Source organism: Columba livia, chromosome 2 (assembly GCF_036013475.1).
Source record: "Columba livia isolate bColLiv1 breed racing homer chromosome 2, bColLiv1.pat.W.v2, whole genome shotgun sequence".
Lineage (NCBI taxonomy): Eukaryota > Metazoa > Chordata > Aves > Columbiformes > Columbidae > Columba > Columba livia.
This window is the reverse complement of record NC_088603.1, coordinates 17651782-17675987: the sequence shown is the minus strand read 5'-3', so window position 1 is coordinate 17675987 and position 24206 is coordinate 17651782. Positions and strand designations below refer to the sequence as shown.

Below are 24206 nucleotides of genomic sequence, written 5' to 3'. Positions count from 1 at the left end.
CAAGCCCTTGTTCCAAAAAGCAGAAGCATTAAGTTCACAAGAATTCAAAAGCAGGTTAATGGCATGGAAATATTTCTGCTTAGACAGTTAAAAGTGGGTAGTCAGAAGTCACTCAGACAACTATGTTAGACGACCTTCACTAAAGAACTAAAAATTTGCACTATAGCAAAATAATAATAAGCTTCTTTATCACTATAGCATGAAATCACTTTAAACAAACAAACAAAAAACAACAAAAGTACACACACATAAAACCCCCAAAATCCAAAGCCAAAACAAACAAACCAACCAAACAAACACCCCTCCAAACCAGAAAGCCTGCAGACTGCCTGGTATAAACTGTTGTAACAGGCTGGGAGGGGTTCGTTTTGCTCACAGCATCCCACATCTGATGGCCCTGCAGTGCTTTAGCTACTGCTGAGCGGTGCTGGTGCAGCCCGAGGCCTCCGCTGTTCTCACAGGGCACAGGCCAGGGGGTGGCAAAGGGCCTGGGAGGAGACACAGCAGGGACAGCTGACCAGAGATATTCCGTGTTTATCCAAAGCAGCCGTCCCTGGGGGATTGGATGGGCCTTGGTCAGCCAGAGGTAACCCCTTTTATATCACTTGTGTCCACCCCCGCAGACAGCGAGAACAAGGGAGTAACCAACAAGGCTTCTAAATTCTTTGATGGAAACCCAAAACCACAGACTATTTAGCTAGAGACGTTAATACAGTTTGAGAAAGGTGTTTCTAGCTCTGATAAAACTTGGTACCTAGCTCATTTAGCCTTTACCTGAGCAACTCATTCATAGGAATTACATGAGGCTCAAAAGTGAATTTGATAGGATTTCATTTCTGCCAGCTTGAAACATGTTATCCATTGAAGGTTAAACCCTACTCATGTTAACACTACAGGGAATATAAAGAAGCCCCTTATCAAGGTCCAAAGTTGCAAAACATGGATGTGATTTCTGTGGAGTTCATTTTTGTGCTACACCAGAACATGAGACAAAAGAAATCACCAACACACTCTCTCTTTTCCAGGTCATATGTGCACTTGAAGTCCATTATTTGAAAAGAGCCAACAAATACTGAGGCCTAGGTGCTCTAGTAAAATCTTTGCAGTTGTGTTAAAAGAATGCAAACCGGCATAGAATCACAGAATGGTTTGGGTTGGATGGGACCTCTAGAGATCATCTGGTCCCAAGCTCTCTTGCCACGGGCAGGGACATCTCTCACTAGACCAAGTTGCTCAAAGCCCCATCCAGCCTGGCCTTGAACACTCCCAGAGACGGGGCATCCACAGCTTCTCTGGGCAGGCTGAGCCAGGGCCTCACCATAGTAAAAAATTTCTTCCATTTGTTCAGTTTAAATCTACACTAGCATCTGTTCAGCCCTTAAAGATAAGGTCCCTAAGAGTCCAGGATTGTGCTGGGTGACTTAAAAAGTGTCCTTTACCCAACACTCAGAATGACCTACATTCAAAACAGAACTCCAGAAATTTCTAATTGCATTGCAATTTCAGAAATAAATTTTCAGAACTGTATGCTCAATTACAGTAATTTTCTAAGTTACAAAATGTGGTAATAGAGTTATATTAGAACATATTTAAGGGCATTTTTCTTGTCAGGTTATGTTTTGTAAAAAGGTATACAATAGTGTGTTATCTACAGATAACAAGGTTATTGGAGCAGTATTACTTTAAATCGGGTGCTATCAATGCAAATCAGCCGCATTGCCTGGAGAGGCCACAGCTCCGACTCACACGCTAAACAAGCACTTGCTGCTGGAATTTTGACTCAGCAAGGACTTGGCTGTGAAGTGCTTATCTGTGTGACAGAGTTGTCATGGCACATGCGCCCAGTTAACGCTGACGGCAAATATCATATGATTATTATGAATTAGATTGTTAAAGCCAATAAAAGAAGCACAGTATGCCAGAAATGAAAGAAAGCAACCTCATGGGACAAGAAAGCAGCTTTTCTCAACCTGAAATAAACAAATGATGTATTGATTTTGTTAAGGATGAAGAGATCCTTGCTAAAAATTCAGGTTGTGTAAGTTATTAGTTATTCCAGCTAAATAACCAGTTTTTATCGTCTAGTTAGAAATTGCAAGATAGGAAAAAAAAATGCCTGTGCACATTGCAGGAAGTTCTACATTAAAACTCTGTTCTCCATGGATTTTTTTTTAATCTGTGGTTTCATCGTTTCCTCCTCAATCATTTAGCACTGTGCCTCATTACCTCATTTGTCTGCCCTTCATCCTTGATCAGCTCTGATGAGCACGGGGCACACGAAGCAGATGATCATGACCGAAAATGCTTCAGGAAGAACAGCTGCACCCAGGGGTTTGTGCGAGGCCGTCTCACAGATGAAGCAGTTCTGAGTTGAGTCTGCCAAGGTCACCAGGACATTGCCAGATTTGATTTTGTCTTAAAGAGATCTAATCAAAGTCTCAGGCCTGTAAGGGCCCATCTCTTAATTTATTTTTTGTTACTGTTGTTGTAAAAAAGCATCTTTTCTATTCTTTCTGTATTAAGAAAACGAAGACAGACATTACGCGAGTAGTTGATGAACCTGGTGATCCTGCTCTTACATCTCTGTGCCATATACATTGTCTCTGTGTACTTAAATTGCACCTCCCTGTCACATTGCTTTTTTATTGGAAAAAGCACTTCATTATCTGTTAAGTAACTAGCTAGTCACACTTTTAAGAAACTCATCCTTCATGAGCAGTGGGGTATGCCTGCAGATCTGTCTTAGATCTATGTCTTATAATATTTTTAATTTCAGAATTTCCTGTCTTCATGCTACTGTCACCAAAGAATTTGAAAGAAAATTAACAAATGCCTCCGTTATGCCTATATACCACACCTTCTCCTTAGCTTAAAAGCAAACTGAGCCACTAAAATTAGGTTTAAAAAAATTAATTCATTGGGAACATTTTGGAGCAACAGCTATAGCACCAGAGAATCGGTTTTCCTAATCTGGAGAGCACACTGTAAGCAAGCAGTCGTTCGCCTCTCAGTAAGATTTAAATGCAGAAAAAAATACAGCTGACAGGGAGGACCGGTGAAGTTGTTTTTATTACCCATTTTGAGAACAGACAAGTACAGATAAGAATGGAGAGGTGTGAGTGCAGTTAAGTGTGGGATTAGCGGCACGGAAGTTCAGCAGTAACATTTAGTCCAGACGCAGTCATTTCAAAGCAAAGGTTCTAGGGTATGAGCCTAATATTACATGGTGAGTGACCAACTTACCGCCTCACCACCACCTCCCTGAATGACAGTCCATCCATTCTCTATTTGTAAAATGGAAAAGTAGCATTTCCTTGCTTAACGCGTGGCTAAAAGCAAGACCAGGTAAGTACCTTGAAAAAAGTGTTCCACATATTTAAATTCACTGGGTGCTGTAGAACTTGTTGGGGCAGCTGATGAAGACCAGACGCTTTCATCAGGAAGAAAGGAACAGATGTATCCTGAAGCTTTTGGTTAATGTGGAAATTTGAAAAACATAACCTCTCTGTAGGCACATATAGAAACTGAACAGAACAATCTGGGAAAACGACAGAGGCCATATGCACAATGGCTGCCCACAGACAAGTAACACCAGACCAGTTCTGTAGATGTAAAATGGTACCAAACACTCTGGGTAAGGCTTGCTCATCAAACTGTGTTCTGCCATCAGCCCCTGGCAAGCAGCTCCCCGGGGGTGCGGGCAGAGCCCAGGATGCGCAGGGCACCCCCAGGAGCCGGGTGTCCCTGCAACATGCGGAATCCAACCCCTGCTCACCAGAGCAAAGGTTTGGGGCAGCGCCTGCAAGTGAGACCCTTCTGACCGGCCCGGCCCGCTGGGAGACCCTGCAGCCGCGGGAGCAGCAGCCTGGCACTGGGCTCGACCTTGCTGCGAACTGATTTCCTGACTGCCCAGCCCATCCCGGAGAACAATTATTCACTCTGTGATGGCCTCTTCAACATGAAAACTTAGCTATTCCTCCCATCATCATTAAGTTAAACCCCAACTCTTCTGCTCTTCTCCCATGGCTCATGTGTTGTTGTCATCATTCTAACCGCTCTCCTCTGAAATTTCTACACTCTATTTTATTAGTGGCCTTACCTGCAATCTGCATATGATCAATACATTTTTTCCTTAACTACTGATAATCCACAGCTTGCCTTCTGGTTTTCCTACAGTTGGTAATTATTATGCAAATAGGATCCTAAAGCCAATAGGAAGTTAAAGATTAAAATAGAAAATGCATGAAATGTTCACTTCCTTATTCATTCCCACTTCCAGAGTACTCTAACATGCTTATTTGTGATGCTAACCCCTTTATGGCTTACCTTGTGAGATGCTGCCCTTTTTTTTCTTCCTTCATTTTTAAAAACTTTTATCTTTAAATTATATCTTAATACCTCTGAGGTTTATTTTATTTAGCCTATATCATAAGAGAAAGGACTCAAGAATAAGAAAATGCTGGTCTGAATGAATATGAAAGCATATGGTAATAAGACTAATGTATTAGCTATTTTATTTTTGCAATGTTAAGCAAAACAGATTAAATACTGGCTACAAACCCAGTTATTCCTTGCAGTTTCTTAAAATGTTTATTTTTCTGTAAGAAACACTTTTCACTTTGAATTCATTGTTCCTTATACAATAAAATAGAGCTGCTATTATTTGAGATTTCACAGACTTCATTCAAATACACTTTTTTTCAGTAATAAGAAAAGGTTTTGATGAGTTTGCTTATAGGAAGAGGGTCCCTAGGCAGACAGAGGAAGTTCAGACCAAAGCCAAACAAGTTGCACTTGCTCCAAAATAAATCTCACTGACCCTTTAGAGCCAAACAGCCCACATGGCTACTGTACACAGTATTTTCAACATTGTTTTTCTGTACTTTTAACCCCATTTCCAAAGGAAGAAGCATCAGAACAATTCCAAATTCGAATGAAGACACTCTCTTGTGTGAGCTGAGGACATGAAGTCCTTGAACAGAAAGAACAGAACATCAAACTTATTCTCCTTTGAAACAACGAGTCTTCCAACTGGGCCCACGGATGCGGAAAGATCCCTACCCTTCTCAAATGCATTTTCAAGGAAAACAAAATCTGAGCAATAAACCCATCAAGTACCAGTCTGAACTTGCTCAAATCAAAGTATAGCAATTATTTTCTTGCAAAAGCACACACCTATATAAAACATCTTAAATTTGGTAAAAGTTTGAGGAAAAATTTTAGAGGAGCAATACAGAACTCAGGTTTCCAGGTTTCAGACCTCTCTTCCCAGTTTATGGCTCCTCACTCTTCTGTCTATACATTCCCATTCAGTGGCAACCTTTGCCCACCCGCCCCCAGTATTATTACTTCAACAAACACACTTTTTGAAGGAAGCTTTCAGATTTAAATGAAACACAGAAATACACTGTGCAGTACTGTGGACATACAAAAGTGATCACACCTACAACAAAACTGTTGAAGTCACACATAAAGGCTGTAATTTAAAATTCTAATAATACTCTGGATTATGACATCATCTTTTATCCGAAGGTTTTTTCAGGGGGGTTGGACTAGCTGACCTCTGCAGGTCCCTTCCAACTCAAACTATTTATGATTCTGTGATTTCAGAGCACATCACCAAAGGAACTAAATGCATCAGTTTCCTCATCTCTAAAAGACAAGAACCAATCACGGACACAAAATGTACTTCATTTTCAAACCAATGCTATTAAAATGATATCTAACAGAAAAAAAATATTGTAAATTTAAGTTTTTTCTTATTCCAACTACTAATAGCGAAATACTTATAAACAATCACAATATTTATTTGACAATTATATCAGGAAATGTGTTTAAGTTACTTTTAAAATATACTTTTATCTAAAGAATACTTGATACAAGCAAGAAAGGAATTGCAATTCACACTGAAGCCCTTCAGCCATGAGAAAGAGCACTCAGTAAAGTTGCACAGTTGTAATTAAATACAGATGGAAATAATCCCTACTGCAACGTGCAAACAGCTGATGTTTTTACAACGTTTCTAAATAGAAGACTTGAGGAAAAACTTATTTAATTCAAGACTCGAATGAATTAAAATTCATTAGAAAAATATATACATGTCTACAGTATTTCAATCCCACATTCCAACAATAAACTTGTTTTTTCTTTCTTTCTTTAAGGAAATCTTCTATTTTTTCACACTTAAATACTCTGTTGATACTTCCTTTTTAGGTATCATTTCATTCTGTGTGTAAGTAATGCAATATGTATGCCTAACTAATTTGAATTATTATTATGTTTAACAAATAATCCAAAGAATTGATCTAAACCATCAGAAATTAAATTTTTTTAAGTCTTCATATTGGTCAGATTTTAAGAAATGTGAAAGTCTCCTTAGGTTTATGACAAATTTTTTTTAAACAGCACAAGTATAATGTTACTGTTTTATATAGCAGAAGTGTTTCTCCATTTGGGGTTTCGTACTTCACATTTAAAGATCTTTATGAATTTGAGACGAGAAGTTTTTTCTCAGACAAGTCAGCTTTCCGTACTACAGAAAAACATAATCATAATATTATCTAAAAGAAATAACAATAACGATGCCACTAAACATGGACTTGAAAAAGAAAGAACCAGACTGGATGCAGCTACAACATAAAGAACAAAGATCATGTCAAGATCTCACCGACTGGGTTTTGGAATCTGTCCTTGTCTGAAGTCCCTCTAAGCACAAAATATACCAGCAACAACTGTCATCTTATTGCTGAGAGACATATAGAAAAACTGCAATCCTGAATATTTAAAGACATGCAATTAAAAAAAAAAGCCCATTATGTCATATATATGCTTTATGCTGGTATATTGATTAGCAAAGAAAGAGCCATAAAGTGAATTCCAACATAAATTTACAATACGTTCTCTGCCAACACTAATACCCATTCATGTTAAATTATTCCCAGAGTCCAAATTAAAGGACCAAAGAAGTAACTTGCTAAGAATATGGATTAAAAGAACACTTTTCCAAATAAAGAAACTATCAGGACATGTTTTAAATGAACAACTGTACAGTCCAGCTTTGTCAAATAAATACAGCTGAAGAAGCAGCTTTAAAGCAAGACAGGACTGAAGGATGAGAATTGTCTTTTGAAATCTGCTCAGCATGGGCCAAAGAGCTGCGCAGGACGAGCAGGTAGACTCCAATTAACTGCTAACAGGCTTCCTTAGTTCATTTAGATGCTAGAAACAAAAAAAATGTACCTAGATTTAATATTTCTCTCAATAAATGCCTTGTCCATTCCTTCAGAAAACACAAAACCTTAGATAAATATTAAAATGTTCTCATTTGAGCACAGGTGTGTTTTACTTGTAAACAATTTGCTTTGAAACCTTCATTTCTCTTGACACTACTATTTTTAAACAGTCATCACAAATTTGAAACAAGCTCTTTACTTTTATGTCATTAGACAGAACCTAATTTCCAGACATTTTTCCGAAAGTAAGTGATTTCCACTGTTCTGTTAACAATATAAATCCAAAGCGAAGGATTTTCTGAAACCTGCTCACTAAGTGAACACATCTCTAATGTAAATGAAAACTAAACTTCTCATTGCCAGATTTTTTTCAGCAAACTCCATTCTCTGCATAGCTAAGATTTTACAGAAACACTGATTAAACATTAATTAAAGAAAACAGATAAAATTCCTAGGATTTGCTGCATACAGACTAAGAAACCTTGGCATAGACCTCTGCTTTTTCACTTTCACTATTCAGGCAGAGCCTGCTCAATTTAAGTCATTAAGAGTTTGGTTTATTCCTGCTTAGTACAGTGAACGGTATCCTTACAATCTCTACTCAATGCAAGTTAGTCCAAAATCAAATTCGGTTCAGGTTCCCCAAGTTCCTAATAAGAGCAAAGAGATCATTTCTGTACAGCTCTGTGGTGCAGAATTAACCCATTCAAAACCCAAACTTTAAACACAGACAGGGACAACTATCCTTTGAGCTAAAATTATATGTACATATATATAGATATATAGATAGCTATACAAACAGACATACATTTATCAATTAGCACCATCTAGTGGGGTCAGTACAATTTATGTGATATAAGAAATAGGTAGTTCACTGTTCAGGTTTTTCTACATCCTGTGCAGTAGGTTGAGATATAGCACAATTCCAGTAATTAATACCATTCAGATGTAAAAACAAACAAATAAAGAAACCATACCATACCCCAAACTATCTTTTTAATTAATAAAATTGTTACTGCACTATAAATAACATTTTAAGAAAATGCCTACACTGAAAGCTGCATGTACATATATATGAAAATTTATTGATAGGAAGTAAAAAAACTTTTAGGCATTCATACACACGCAAAACACAATTACTGCTTAATTACTATTTTCTCTTTTGACTGCTCTGTTCTCCCATCACACAGCTCAAGAAAAATCTACCAGTCTTTGAAACAAGGAACCCTGAAGCATGCAAATGATGACAAAAAACCTTCTATTTAAGGAATGCAAAGGCCTCCATCATCAGAAAAGAATTCTGCTGTAAATACAAGTTTTGAGAAAACCAGATCAAAGTGCCACAAACACTGGATCACAACCCAAAAGGCTAGTAAAATAACATATTAAATACTTAATTTGAAATTTGCAAAGTAATTAATTTAAAAGAGGTCACCTCCACTAAAAATAGATCCTAAGAACTAATGATGCTCATTCACCCCATTTCTCAAATATGAAATCCAGAAACTGATTTTTAGTCAGCTTTACATTGAAAACTGTGAGGACTCAAGTCAGGCCAATTAATAATGCTGAAGAGTTTCAAAAGCAGAAGTTAACGGCAGTAGACACCCCCACCCCATACACACCCGTAAGCGGGACACACAAGTACAAAGCAGCGGCACGTGAGGGTGCCCAAGTGTAACACTGAGGTGGGCAAAACCTCCACCAGCCTCGGCCAACAGGCAAGTGACCTAAAACCATCCCTGGTCCCTTCTCCCTCCCTGCTCACAGCCCAGGTTAAAAAACAAACCGGAAAACAAATATTCACCAAAATGAAGTATGTGCTTAAGAGTATTACAACAAGTTGCAAGTGTGAAATTGAGCATTTGCTTAAATGCTCTTTAATGAAGCCAGGGTCATGAAAGTGAAGAACGCCCAAGGACCTGCTTTGCACTCACGTCTGCCTGTTTCTAAAAAGGCGATTGCCAGTTAGCAAACCTTTCCAGAGAGATAACAACAAATCAAGGGGAACTTGGAAAATGAGAGAAAGATGCGTCTCTGGTGATACCCCAGAGCCAAAGTTAATATGAAAATATGAATTTGCAAAATCTTAAAAAACAGACAGCAAAATTAAAAAGCACTGTACGGTGGTTAGTAAAGAATGATCTGCTCTTCCCTAGTACACTTGGCAAAAGACAGTTTTCTTTTTGTTTCTGGGAATAATGGTAAAAGTGAAAATTCAGAAAACTAGAATATGTTGATAAAATATGTAGATATGGGGGGAAAATCAAGATCAATAAAAACCAGCAGTGGGAGACTTGCAGTGAGTACTCAGAAGTCACAGAACACAGGGGCAGAAGATCCTGAGGTCTGCACAGTGCACCCAGGTGCCAGACTACAATTCAAATTAAATGGAAATCGAAATAAAGAGACTCTAATAAATGCATTAATACCAACAAACAAGACATAAAGCAGTAAGAATTTTAATAAAAATAAAGATGAAGAGAATGCTACAACTAAAATGTCCCAAATAAGTATAACCAGATAATTTAATCGTGTTCATGAATACAACTAATTCTCAGCCTTCCCTGCAGAGGACAGAGAAACTCCAACACTGAAGTGGAGTGTGTGTTGTAGGATAAAGAGGAATATGAAAAAATAATCACAAAATACTGGGGGGAAAAAAGCACAGCAATTTAGGGAGAGATTTAATGCCATTTCCCTGTACCTTTTTGGACCACTGCAATTCAGGCTATTGCACTAAATCATCCAAACTTTCAAACTCATTTTACAGGAAGCTCCAAATCAAAGCAAACATATTCATTTCTTTTTATATTGGAGGGAGTAAAACAAATATATTTGTACAGGTGTACAAAATTATAGCCATGTCATATCTTTAAATGTTGGAAAGCTGGTAGAAAACAACAGAAATTGCCTAACGGCAGAGGAGACGACAGTAACAAAGATAAGGGAGCTGGACTGGCACTTCCACTGTTATAAAAAATAATCCAGAGATACGTTTAGCAATTTTATTCTTCAGGAAATAAGGATCTATCAAAACACAGATCAGTGATATGAAAAAGTATCAGTTACTGGGATGCCAAGAGATTTCTGGACAGTTTTCAACCAGGACCTGTCCCCAGCTCCAGCCGCCTTTTTCCAAGTAGAATGCAACCAAAGCATTAACCAGCATGACCTAGCCTCATTTACATCAAAATTTGAATATGCACCACTAGAAACAGGCAAAAATTTAAATAAAGTATTAGGAAGAAGTATCATTAACCAGATAATTTTTTAATACGTTTATACCATAGATGAGTTACAACAAAACCAAAAGGCAACACATTTTCTTTTATATCATTCAAAAATGTCAATTTGCACTTGACACAACAAGAAATTACAAATATTGATCCAACTTAACTGAAGTACTCTCTAACTGTATCCATCTTCGGATGATCAGCCACAGTGTATGAGAAGTCATTCTTACCCACATTCTTAAAGGTTTGGAAAATGAGTGGAAAAGCTGAAATAAGTGAAAACCAGCATGATATTCCCACAGAGAAGCCATGACAGAATGGTTATGAAAGTGTTAATAGAAATAGTAAAAGGAGAATAAATGCACATAACACAGAGGGAATTAAAAGTGTCTCATACATTAAAAATTCATTAAGGAGTAGAAAAAGAAATATAAAATAATCCAGTTCTAATAAGTTAAAAGACCAATACACATACTCAGAAAATGATAAGTCTTACTCAGTAGTTACCTCACACGCAACAAGAGGAAAATATCGTTTCCCCTTTGGGAGAAGATAATAATAAAACTTGGTCAGATTATTAGTTAGAATTAGTTAGAAATTGGTAGAAAGTGGATGTTTCAACATGAAAGAGCATAGGCACACAACTACAAATATTTTTTTGCTTGGCATGCGCTATGTATGATTTGTAGTTGGTCTTTAATAAGACACCAAACTTGGGTATGACCAGCTTAGTATTTCAGATGTCAATTACCATGATGACAGTCTTGGGTTACGTTTTTCCTAGAATGTTTGAAACTTGGAGATCCAAAATTGCACCCTGATTTATGGTTTGATCCTGATTAAAGCTGTGCATGTCTGTAGTATCTTTACCGGATTATTTAATCACTGATTCTCAATAAAACCTGTTCTTTTCCATGAAACCCAATCTGTAAGACACATTAAAATTCAAGATACTTTATGAATAAGATATCCCCACTAAATGTAAAGCAGTACTAAAGCTATCTCATACATAATCACTAGCATTTATAGCTGGCTGTTCTTTTTAAGCCTAAATTTCAATATGATTGAGGCAAAGTCATGTTTATGAATAATGACACCATTGCTGTTTACCTCACGCAGGTTGCAATTTCTAGCAAAAGTCAACAAGAAATGTTAGAAAGAGATAGAGAAACAATACGTATTTACTTTCCAAAGGACAAAATAGGTCTGTTTATCCACACTGTTCCCACCACTCAGTAGATATCAGGTTCTTCATGAAGGGCCACACTGTACCTGAGCCACTGGGACATAAGAGAGTCAGTGGCTCCAAGGCTCAAAATCTCCCCTTGGAAACAACAACTTCAGGTCAGACATCTATGAAACAGGGTGAACAAGAAAGGCAGCAGGAAGAAAATCAGAAGAAAAACAACCTAAAATTGAAGAGGAGAGCACAAAGTGCAAGCATTGGCCTAGCATTCTCTGAAACAAACAGTTCTGAAGCAAAAATGTGTCCTTGCTGACCAGCAGATGCATCAAGAGGGATGTACTGATGCAGTCAGTACAGTGTGTGAAAGAACAGATAATAAGAAATGGAATTCAGAAATCAAAATTAATTATTTTATTCCTTTGCATCAATAATATATTGGTGGTTGCAAGTCTGTGCGTGTGAGATCCAAGTCCAGAAACTGATGAGAGTAGAATATGTTTATATCTCCCTAACAAATTTAATCCTGTGTACTTTGCTAGCAATCTTTAAGCTGGAGTAGCCAGCAGGTAAGAGGAGACCCATTTCTGGAAGGGCTCAAGGTCTTAACCAGTGGCTGGGCAAAGGGCCTGGGGTTCAGGCTTGGCTACTTAGTTGGACACAGAGCCTGTGCTGGCATCTGAGGAATCTCTAAACATTGTTCTGCTCATAAATCTCGAAAGTGAAGGTGTGTGTGTTTTCAGTGGTGAACTTCAGCCCTGATCAGCTGGAGAGGAGAAATGGGACCAGGCTCTCTGCTTGTTCGTTGGTGCTTACGTGGGTAGAAGCACCGCTCTGCCTGTGGAAACCTTCCTGGCCAGCTGGGCTAGCGGCACAGGCTCTCAGCATCGCTGCTGGTCGGACTTGCAAACAGGAACACAGCGGCCACATCCATCTCTGAGTGCACCTGACCAGCTGCTGCAGCCGAGACAGAGGAGTCCTCACGTCCTGCGCTCAGCTGCACTCGGCAGCTCTCAGAACACCCTCCAACTCTAGCACTGATGGAGTATAAAAGATTATATATCTCATCTAGTTCACACGTAATGAAATAGCATAACTTTGCAAATACATGCAAACTAGGTGAGAGTAATGTTTTCCCTAGGAATTTATATGGCCACATTAACATGGCACACAAATATTTCATTTTATGCAGTTACCGTCTTACTTCCTGCAACGGACAAGAAATTAATTCAATTTTTATTTAGTAGATATGAAATAGGAGCAGCCTGCAGACATACAGGGGAGGAGACTCTGAGGGAAAAACTCTGTCTTAGTAAGAAAAATGGAGGGTAAGAAGACAGCTACAAGGTACAGGGCCATAATGTCTGCATGTGCAACCCTAAATGGCCCAGTGAGGCACCACTGCTTTTGAAAACAAATCCAAGACAGGTCTAACTTCAGACAATTCAATGATTTAAAAACTGCTGCTACAGGAACAGGAAAGTTTTTTACACCACAGGTAGCTTAAAGTGGTTCAGCTGGAGCAAGAAAGCACAAGACCATCTCTCTGTAGCACAGAAATGGACCGTGTCACCATTCTGAAGATGCTGCGTCGAAGTCAATCTGTACATTTAGGTTTTGCTATTGCACTGAAGGCACAGTCAAGTTACAGCAATTGCCCATTGTAAATTACTCATCCTTGACTTGCAAAGACAACAAAGACTTATGCTGTGCATGTTTTTAAATCATATTTCTTCAGCACCTCACGGGTTGCTGTGCAGTGCCCTGCACCACACAGGTAGCGCCGGCGTGTTAAGCACTCATGCGCTGCATCTCACAACTTAATGTAACTTAGATTTGAAGTGAACTTCTACGGACATCACCACACCTGCAAAGAGAGCACTGGGTTCCACAAAGATACACAGAAGCAGCTATTACAGAAAAGCCTGTGCTTAAGAGAGCACTGCTGTACAAACGATGCTATCTGTAAGCCTCAGGGAACAGTGCACACACAGCGTACTATGTTGTGCTCTTCTTCCAAAGCTTTAAAAAGGAGATGACTGAAAATAAAAAGTTAAAAATAAGGCACTGAAGGCAGCAAAAAATAGAGAAAAGTAATGGGGCACAGAAAAATAAAAGATGAGTAAAAACTGTGTGTGTATACCTGCATTTCGCACAAAGCAGGAAAGACAGTGAGGATGTGTGCAATATTACACACATTACTGAATACTACAAATTAACTTCATGAGGATTAGCTGGAGAATGGATACAACCAAGATTTCCAAAAAGAAGGACAGTTAATGTAAGCAGTAACAAAACCTGCCAGTAGGAAACGCAGTCAGGCATTTTTGCTAAATCTTATTTTTAAGGTTTTTATTAAATCTTATTGTATCAGTTTCCATGCTTCAGAAAGATTTTATAGCTATCACATCACATCCTTCTTAACTCTTACAATGTTTTTGCACTGCAGAGGCTTGTTTGGGTAGTTATGACTTTCTGTTCTTAAAAGGAAAACAGTCCAAGACAGTAACAAAAAAACTGTTTTAAACACTCTCTCACATGTTCTGCCACAGAACTTCTGGTCCAAGGGAAAAGAACACTGTAGAAAAACAGTTTAAAATTACATTATCCTTGGATGTCTTGAATTTATCAGACTACTATTACTGAGCAGCTTATGAGACCTTTGTTTGGCCTCAGTTTCACAGACAAAAAATGTATCACTTTGGCTGAATAAATACTGTACAAGCTCCATAAGGTAAGAAAAATCTGTGTATGAACACAGATTTGGGTTCTGAAACTTCTCTTCGAACTGCTGCACCGGTTTTGTCACCAGGCTGGTACATTGCCCCCTTGGTAACAATGAAATTACAAATTATTTGTCTTAGAAGGATTGATTTACTTCTTTTATGTCCAGTACATTTTGGCTGGATTTCTGCTACTCTTTGGAGGTTTCCCAGCAGAAACTTTAAATCAATTACCCCTGATCCAAAAAAATGCCTCTGTCTGGATTTTAACCCAAAACCAAAGTTTTTTCACATTCCAAAGCACTGATTTATTCGCAAGTTTCAAGTAATAGTCATAGACCAACACTTCACACCTCTGATTTAATAAGCTTATCTGCCTTATTTTTCACTTCAGAAGTCTGTGGGTACACCATACATGTAGAGACTCCTGATATCAACCCAACTTCTACAGCTTTTATGAGACTAGACTGCCAACAAAACAAATTAATTGATACTTTGGAAATTGATATTTTCTTATTATTATTTTTAACAAAGCAGGAGTTGATGACAGGAACAGGACCTCCTTATAAAAATCTAGATGAAAATCTACAAGTGCCTATTACTAAACACAAGAGCAACTCTGATGCAGAAACTGCAAGATGCTAAAGATATCGAATGTCCAAACTCCTGACAAAGAAATTAACACTAGGTATCCAGTTAAATTTCTATCAAAAAGTATGAAATAAAAACATATGAAAAAAATACAAAAAAGTATTTACCACAGGAGAACCCATTCAACAGACTTCAGGACTAAACATCTATGTCCATTAGCTGCCTGTTTCCTTGTTAACTATCTACTAGCTACAACTATATGCTTTTAGTTGAACCATCACATAGGATCCATATTTCACAACGGCACTAACCCATCCATTTGGCATTAACTCAAGATGCATTTTCTTACAACCAAGGTTACACCGTCCAAAGCTACGCCTAACCACTTTTTCAATGAACTGGAGGTGCGTTTTTTCACTTTATTAAAGGCACAAATAAGCACAGATACGGATGTGTGAACACACATGGCAAAACAACTTTGTCTTTACTCAGAAAAGAAACAGTAAACCTGTTACATGTTATAATATGTGGGAAGTTGGGGGGTTTATCTATGATTTCAAACAGGAATCCATATTTATTTTGCTTATTTTTGCCCAGTTATTGCCTGATGGACTGCATTTATATACAATAAAAGCAAAACAAGTCAAAGGGTTCAACACACACACACACCCCAACCAGAACCCCCAACCCCAACAAGAGAGCAACCATTTGCCCAATGCCTGGCTGCTAGCTACCTTTTCCCTCATGTTTCCATGGAAACAATATCAGCTTGAATAAAGTAAAGATTCTGTACTATTTTCTATAAATCTTCAATTACCTTATTTTGATTAATCTGATCACTGTTCCCATGGAAATTAAGTTTAAAGGCAGCTGACAGCCTCCAGCTAAGAGTGATCTCTTCCAGTTTTCAGTTGCTGGCTATTGAGCAAGTCTCAAAAAAATAACTTTGGCTTCAAAAGTAACACTCTAAATTTATGTGGCATTTCATAAGGAATAACACCTTGCATTACACTTTTTTTTTGAATGCAATAATTTTAATGGAAGCAAAACGACTCATTGCTTCAGTGGTAATTACTCCAAATACAAATGCGAACTATTGTCAGTCATCAAGAGGCTTTCTTACAGAGTATTATTTTTCCAATCATTTTCATCTTTAGGTAAGCAGAAAGCATGTGACAAATTTATATTTCAGTATATTAATTAGATCATTACCTACAAATGCTTTGGATGAGTACAGAAATTCTTGCACCCCTCCATGTATACTCTATACATACAACCCAAGCAAGAAGCTTCAAAAATTAACCAGAGATCAAGTTGCTTCTCCATACAATGAGAAAAAGAAAAGCCTTAAATTTTTTTCATGCAGTTTTTGTATTTCTTTGCAGATTCAGTATCCAAATACTGCCCATATACACCGTACTGCTACATAGTTCCGTAGGGCTGAAAACTTTGTGCAGCACGTGTTTTGCCAACGGGACGCGAGGCAAGGCTGGCCTGCGCCTCTTTCTACGAGAGACATTCACTGAACTAGGACAACCTCACAAAAATTAAAATTTCCTTCATCTATGAAGAGCTAGATTTAAAGACAGACAAATAACTGCCACTTATTATCTAGTATATCAATATTAATGAATTCAACTATAGTAAATTCCTTCTCCCCTTGCCAGAAATAGTAAAAGTTTTCGGACCAGCACAAGGAACTGCATCTGTGCGATGTTTGGACAGTCTGCATTACAACAGCGATCACTTTACCCTTGCCATGGCTGGGCTTTGCAGGCTTTCTCTGACCGAAAGATGTAAACTATAACGTAAGAAGCAACTTTGCTTGATTCTCCTCTAGAGCATGAAGAACAATTCTTTTTCATTGGCTGTGGATTGTTGCTGGCTGCCAACCACCACACTCACACCTCCTCCTCCAGATGGCCAGGTGGTAAATGCTTACTCACATTGCCTTTTCCTTCATTTTTCCCATCTCCAAAGCAAACAGCACTTCAGACCTCCACATGGATTTACCGAACTGCAGCCTATTCCCTTTACCAGGGAGGCACGGCTTTTTAAAAATAAATACGGTTGGGAATTCAGCAGTAAAGAACCTTAAGGACTTCAAGTACCAAAGCAACGTTTTAGTGAATGAGCTATCAGTTTCAATAATTCCACCCACTCCAAGGTGGTCCATACATCTCTCCAACTCTCCAGTGCTTTCCCCCCAAACCACAACCCACCCACTCTGTTAGATCTGAGATAGGTGCCACCTATGGTCTACCGAAGCCCAGTCCCACTTTGCAGGCTTGCTGCTCTCGGTTACTGCAGCTGCTCTGAGGGGGCTGGTTTTGTCTGCCCTGAAATCGGAAATTGCTCTTACCATTCTCTTAACAGGTGCAAACACACTAGCCACCAAAATCCCCTTACAAACACACCCTGCTCTCTCCATCTTCTATAAAACATAACAGTTAGCAGAGAAAAAGAGTTCTTGCGATCTGCAGAAAACACAGTTCCAACATTAAATTATGAAGACCGTATAAATATTAGTTCTAGAGAAAGTGCACAGAAGAACAAAATAATGAGAAAGTAAATAAGTTGTGTATGTTCAGCTGATGTTTGAATATCAGCTTCAAACCTGAAATACAGAAGCAGTCAACATTATCAGGCTGCCATGGAGCCAACTCCATTTCAGTAAAATCTCCAACTTTCATTCTATATCATTTGTGTCATGCTCAGGTCTTACACTACCTAATACATCCCCCTCAGCCACCACCACCCTCCCAGTCCTTTGCCACATACACAGGTACCATTCCCTCCGCCTGTGGCTCATCCCCATCAAAGTTTAGAACAAGTTGTTGCCCATGACTTATCAGAACAACTCTCATGATCTGACATCCTTTTCCTCTTGGTTCTTTCAGGAAGAAGATCCCAATGTGTGGATGCTTGAGCTGGTGCCCTGTCAGGAGCACTCACCATTCGTGTGCACAGCACGGGAGGTGACCACGCACAGCACGGGAGGTGACCACGCACAGCACGGGAGGTGACCATGCACAGCACGGGAGGTGACCACGCACAGCACGGGAGGTGACCACACATGCTCAGTGCAGCCACACCTGGGCGGTGGCTGCAGAACATCTGACACATCGCAGGGCAGGGGAAGCTGCACCATACGACCCCTCCACAAGTGCCAAAAGAATCTGCACAGCTCTACCCAGGTGAAAGGTGGACAGTTACGAGTTACTTTATTTCCTATCATAAAACCAGCCATGCATCCTGCAGACTAACAGCTTTTTTCATGGAGTTTGTGTGTAAAGCTCTGGGTAAAAACTCTAAGTGTATAAGCTTACCCATGAACTAGGCCTGTACCAGTCCAGACCGAAGATTTAGCACATCATCTGCAGATTGTTGACTTTATTACTGTAAACACGTGTCAAATCAAGCCCTTTTGCTTTGCCCTATTCAGCTCACTTTTTGTAAATGTTATCTTTATTTTTCTCATTCCCAACAAAGTAACCACAGTAGGCGGAAAGCATCTGTATTTACATATTGAAAAATATGAGTCTTCGCACTTAAAATTTCCAATACTTCTATACCACAATGATTGTAAAATTTGGGCTATGCAATCATATGATTCAATTTACATGCCAAAGAAATTAAAGCAGGATATACTTGACTATTTTATTTCAGACAATTTGTTAGCCATTGACATGGACAAACATTAGCTCATACAAAATAATTTCTCAGAACTTCAAGACAAGTCATATTCAGGTGAAACTAATAGAAAATTAGCACAAAGTAAGGCTTTGCAGGGCCAGCTACCAAAATGCTATGCAGTTATAATAAAATCAGACTACATTCACAAAATATTCCTTATTTTGCAGTAGTTATTTTCTTTTCCAGTGCCACATATACTGCTTTTTGGATGTACCAACTCTTCCCTGTCAAGAGGAACAGCAACACCACTTGCTGTGGCTTCTTTTGCATAATGCGAAGTACAGTACTGGCTAAAGACCTGTGCAAGCTCTGAGCTGGCCAAAACCAACGAGTAAACACCAACCGGTCAAGAAATACTTAAGTAGCAGCACAACAAATAAGCTTACTCAATTCTTTAGCATTACATCCACAACCAGAAATGTTTAAGGAGACAGAGGAAGTAGAAGCTTCATCCTGGAGCTAAACAGACAAACAGCAAAACACGTGTCTGGCGCACTAACAGCAAGCAAACACACACAGAGATTCTTGCAGCTCCTCTAAAAATAAGCTAAAAGTGTAGTTTGAAGAGGTCTTTATTTATCCCTTCTGTTCCTCTAAAAAAAAAAAAAAACACCAAGCAGAGCACGTGTGTACTATTTCAGGTTTCAGCTACGTTCGTGTTCATAATTACCCTGAAGGATCATCTCTTCACATTTCTTTTCTATAAATCTCTACAGAATGACTGTAGAGATTTCTGCTATATAAAAAGTCATCAGATGTCTGAAGATTTTTGGTAGAACTTAAAGAGATTCCTGTAATAAGACAAGGAAATAACAAATTGAGGGAAGCAGAGATAAATTTTAAACATTCACTATCTAGAGCCAGTTCTCTCTTCCAAACTATCAACAACGGTTGTGGGTTCCATTTTCTTTGCACTTCACAAACTAAGATCTAATCAACATATTCCTTTAGAAAAGGGACAGCAAGAACAGTTGCATCAGTTTTTGATGGTTTTACTTACTACAATAGGAATGTTCTGTAGGGAACAATCCAGTATTTGCAGGGGAATGGGCCGGATGATCTAATACAACTTTTCCATTTCTGACTTCTTAGAACAGTTTAGGCTGATCCAAGTTCACGAAGAGATTTCTGTCCAACAACACTGAATGAAGAGAACTCCAAAACAAGATTTGGGGCTTTTTTTTTTTTCCTTTTTTCTTTCTTTTCAATATTAGGAGAGCCAGAACAGCAAACTGTATGCCATAGTACACAACAACACAGAAAAGACTATTATAATTAAATACCCATAAACTTAAAATATCTGTAGAAAAAGTAGAAAGTTCATTTTACACTTAAACCTTTCAATCAATATGGAGCATTTTATCCATTTTATAACTTAGGAAAAACCCCTCTTCTAATATTTGAAATTATTAAGCAGCAAGGTAACAAGATCAGAGAAGAATTATTTTAAGCAGTGTGTCTATCTTAAATAGAAGAAAAATAGTGCCAAATTAGTAGTATACTCATGCTCATTTTCTTCCAAAATCAACACATACCAGGATCGCAACATCCTTGGCTTTAAGCTAGTACCTTCTTTTTTATTATTACAAAATACCTGTCATCATTCTCTGCCTGAGGAATTAAAAACATTTGTCTTTTGCAAGTACAGTTGACTTTAAGAAGTTATTGCTAGGAAAAACAGTCTTTCAAAAAAGACACCACAACCCAGAAAGAAAGATTTGGCACTTGTCGAGCCTTGTAACAGGGAAAAACTATGGCAGATGGGGTTCTTCCCTCTGCTCTTACAGCTCTCTTCCAAAAAGGCTATGGACTGCCTTCTCTGAAACTCAATAGGATACTGAATAATCCTTCTAAAAAGGTCAAACAAATATCATGAGTTTCAGACACTACTAATCCCATCTTGAGGCAGGGATATGAACTACATAACCTTTTGAAAGCTCTTCATATGCCCTGCTTTCCACACCTGAACTTCAGAGAAATCAAAAAGTGACGTTTGGTAGCCTGTGATATGCAGTGGGTCAGACCAGCTGCTCCTAATATTCTCAACTCTTATAAATAAAAAACTTTATATTTTGAATGAAATTAGTATTGCATATTAAAGAAGTGCAACTGGTAAACACTAAAGAGAAAATTTCAAGAATTAAATCTATTTTAAGATAGTGTGAGACTTAATAGGACATTAAAAGAACCAATTTACAGGGTCAGAGTTACATGCACATTTAATACTTTGACCTAAAGCATACAAGATAAATAATAAAGATGGCTGGAACACTTCAGTGCCCTCTTGTTGTAACTGCAATAAAATGATCATTCGGTGATCCCCAAAATTGTGTCTGCCTGAAGAAAGCTTCCTCATTAACTGTTTTTTCGTCAAAACCAGAAGAACCAACCCACCCTGCAATAACAAGCAGCTTGGTACCCATGGCAAACGATCAGGAGAGCCAGCAGGAGAGACAACTTCTCCAAACGGAGAATTTACTCAAAGTGAGCAAAGCAGTTACTCTCGTGTTCTCTTTGCCTTCTTTCGGGGGAAGGGGCAACAGGGAGTAAGTGAAGGACTTTGAAAAGGTTTAGGATTTGCCTCAATAGAAAATTAGAGCAAGTGTTGAAATGTCAATGTTTCACAGATCCATGCTCATTTTCTAGCCAGCCTCCTTTAATTCCCAATCCAGAAATAAAACTAATTTAGCAACTGACCTAACACATTGCTTAGATGCACAGCGCTGTCAGCCCGTATTAGAGAGACGACCGGCGATCCCCTTGCAGCGACCTTCTGAGCCACCTGAGTGAGGAGTCTGGGACTCACCGCACCTCAAAAACTGCCACGAAATTCTACAGGCAAGCAAGTATTGCCAAGCACTCTTCCCGCCTTGTTCCTTTTGTGCATCAGCTGCCAGAGAGTACTTGTGTTTAGTTTTATATGTAAATTCTCAGCTACTTTGAAAATCATTTTGGCCAAATATCAACATTATTACATCTTTTCCCAGAATAAGATAGCTGAAAGAAATGGAAAAAGGTGACTCTTTCAAACCTACCTCAAAATAATCCCAATTTTAAAATTCCTCTAGATCAGTAACTGAGAAGGGTAACAAATTCTGCTCAATGATGTGCGAGCCTGGATATGTTCACGGCCTGGGTTACTACTACCTACTGACTCATTTGAGACCTCAGAATTTCCTTCCAGCTTGAATTAGCCATGTAGTAGAGACTGAAGACATTATACCATTTTGTAGGAGTGGAACATTTCTAACCAGCTGACTGGTACCATTTTTCGGCTATAGGCAATTTTAACATTATCAAGGTAGCTCTGCATAGTCCTAAGGCATGCTTTGATTTCTTGTTGCTGATCATTTTCATAGCAGGATGCTTTACTCAAGTATTCTTCCAAACTTATTTTAGGTCGTACTTTAGTCCAAAATATTTATGTGCAAAACACAATTTTAAATGGAGGCAAGCCAATAAAAGAAACAGCTTACTAGAATTTCAGTTGACTTTGTTAAAGGAAATTATTTTAAATTAATGTGGCTACTGAACTGTTGCCATACTTGACCTCAGAAAATATATTCCTTCTAATTTTTGCTGTGAACATTTATTTATTTAAGCTAAACTCCAGGTCTTGAATGTTGACCATAAAGAAGTCTCAGATTTCCTGCTACTATTTCGTACTCTTTTTTTCTAAACAAGGGCAAACAACATATGTTTGCTGCATTAGTATTACACTGCCAAAACATCACTCTTAAATGAAATCATCTATGTATTTTTGGTAGAATCTTATTTAACAACTTCCACCCCTGACAGAAACAGAGTTAAAACAAGGCTGGTTTGTTTTCACTGAGTAACAGTTTGTCACCGGTTTACTAGATGGCGCTCAAAACATTTTTCCATATGCTCTTCTCAAAGAGAAACTGACTTAAATGTGGTTTACCTTCACCAGTGAATGAAGGCTCTTTTCACCAAACATATCCCAGAGGAAGGTCAGGTCTTCCTGGCTGTCCACATGTGGCTGCAGCTGGGCTGGCAATGCAGCCAGCAGCTCGTACAGACCTATAAAATGAAAATAAAACACAATCTGTAATCTTGGGGTGATCTCATTAATTTCACTTAACAGTTTGGTGTAATTGGCTGCCTGGATCATGTCATTTTAACTGAATAGGGAGTCTGGAGTATCCAGCGTAACATTAACTTGTACAACCAAAAGAAATATTTTTAAAAACTAAGAAGCAAGTACTAGCAATGTACTTTTTACCTTGTCAGAGTTGTCAAGCTTCTACATCCATATATATTTACACAAGGTTATGCAGAAAATTCATAAAGGTTTTGAAAAAAGGACATAACCAGAAAAAAACATACATTCCTTTTCTTAATCGTTATTCCATTTCCCTTGATGTTAGCCAAAGAGTGAAATGAGTCATGAATAGGAAAAACTTCCTTAAAAGAACAGAAACTGGATAGGGTGGTCCATTAAAAAAAGGTTCGTGGTTTCTCTAAATATTTCTTGCTAATATATTGCTTAATATTTTTTTTATCCCGTGTTCAGTAGGAATCCACGGCAAGACAAAAGGAACCGCTCTGTTTTGCAGGACTAAACCTTAAAAACCAAAACCAGCGCAGCTTTCCCAGACACACACAGAAATATTTCAGTAACGTTTTTAATGTGCAGGTATTTGAGATTCTCCGTAGGGTTAAAGCAATTGCTGTTCCCGGTTATTTGTGGCACACCTCGGCAGCGGTCTCCGAGGGGCAGACAGTAGCACACTGTTCCACAGTAGCACGCAGCATAAAATATCCATCATGCACACAGGCCATCAAACTGCTGTCCAAGAAACGCAGCAACAGTGTCTGCAGCAGCTCTCTTTGGGGAGGTGACCTGGCATGAGTTGATATCAATTCACAGCACATGTTTAATTTTCCAGTGGGATTACTTGGGGTAAAAAGGACAAAATGCCTTTTTCTCCTGTCTGCTGTCTACAAAAACACCAACAGTCTCCTGGGATCCAAGATACACGGTCCCGCTATTATTTTTAGTCTGAGTAAGTGCTGCTGTTCATCACAAGGACAGATTTACAAGAGATTCTACTGGTAGAGAACACTGTTGTAAGTTACAGGTTACCTATCATTATTACGCATATTATCTCCCTAAAACTTAGAATTTAGAATATTTACTAGTAAACATAATTTCACAGCCTTTCAAGGCACTATGTATCTCTTTCAAAACTACATTGAGTATCTTCAGGATCTGATTATTTAACATCTTTGTCTTTTTATTGCCTTTCAGTAAAATATTCTGGAAAAAAAAGCACCTTCCAGATACATTCTTGTTGTGGTCCAAGCATTTTTTGGTGGTTGACATTAATTTCTCTTAGAATCTTGCTTTTATTTAAAACTGCTCTTGTTTATGCTTCAGAAATACTACAAGAAGTGGGTATAACTCAAACCACTACAATTTTGCATGGGTAGGAAAAGAACACTGTGCCTTGTCTATTGAGACACAGACAGTGATGGAACTGACACACAGAGAAGAGACGTTTGAATGGGACTCTTGGCT

General features: G+C 38.4%; 1 protein-coding gene across 13 annotated transcripts in view; it reads right to left on the bottom strand.

The window, feature by feature from the left end:
* Positions 1-24206, bottom strand: part of MPP7 (MAGUK p55 scaffold protein 7) — a 149649-nt gene that overhangs the window by 72707 nt on the left and 52736 nt on the right. For all 13 annotated transcript variants that reach the window (XM_065050661.1, XM_065050662.1, XM_065050660.1 and 10 more), the window contains one exon: positions 22587-22705. In XM_065050661.1, the coding sequence (XP_064906733.1) occupies positions 22587-22705 (119 nt within the window). The remainder of the gene's footprint in view (positions 1-22586; positions 22706-24206) is intronic.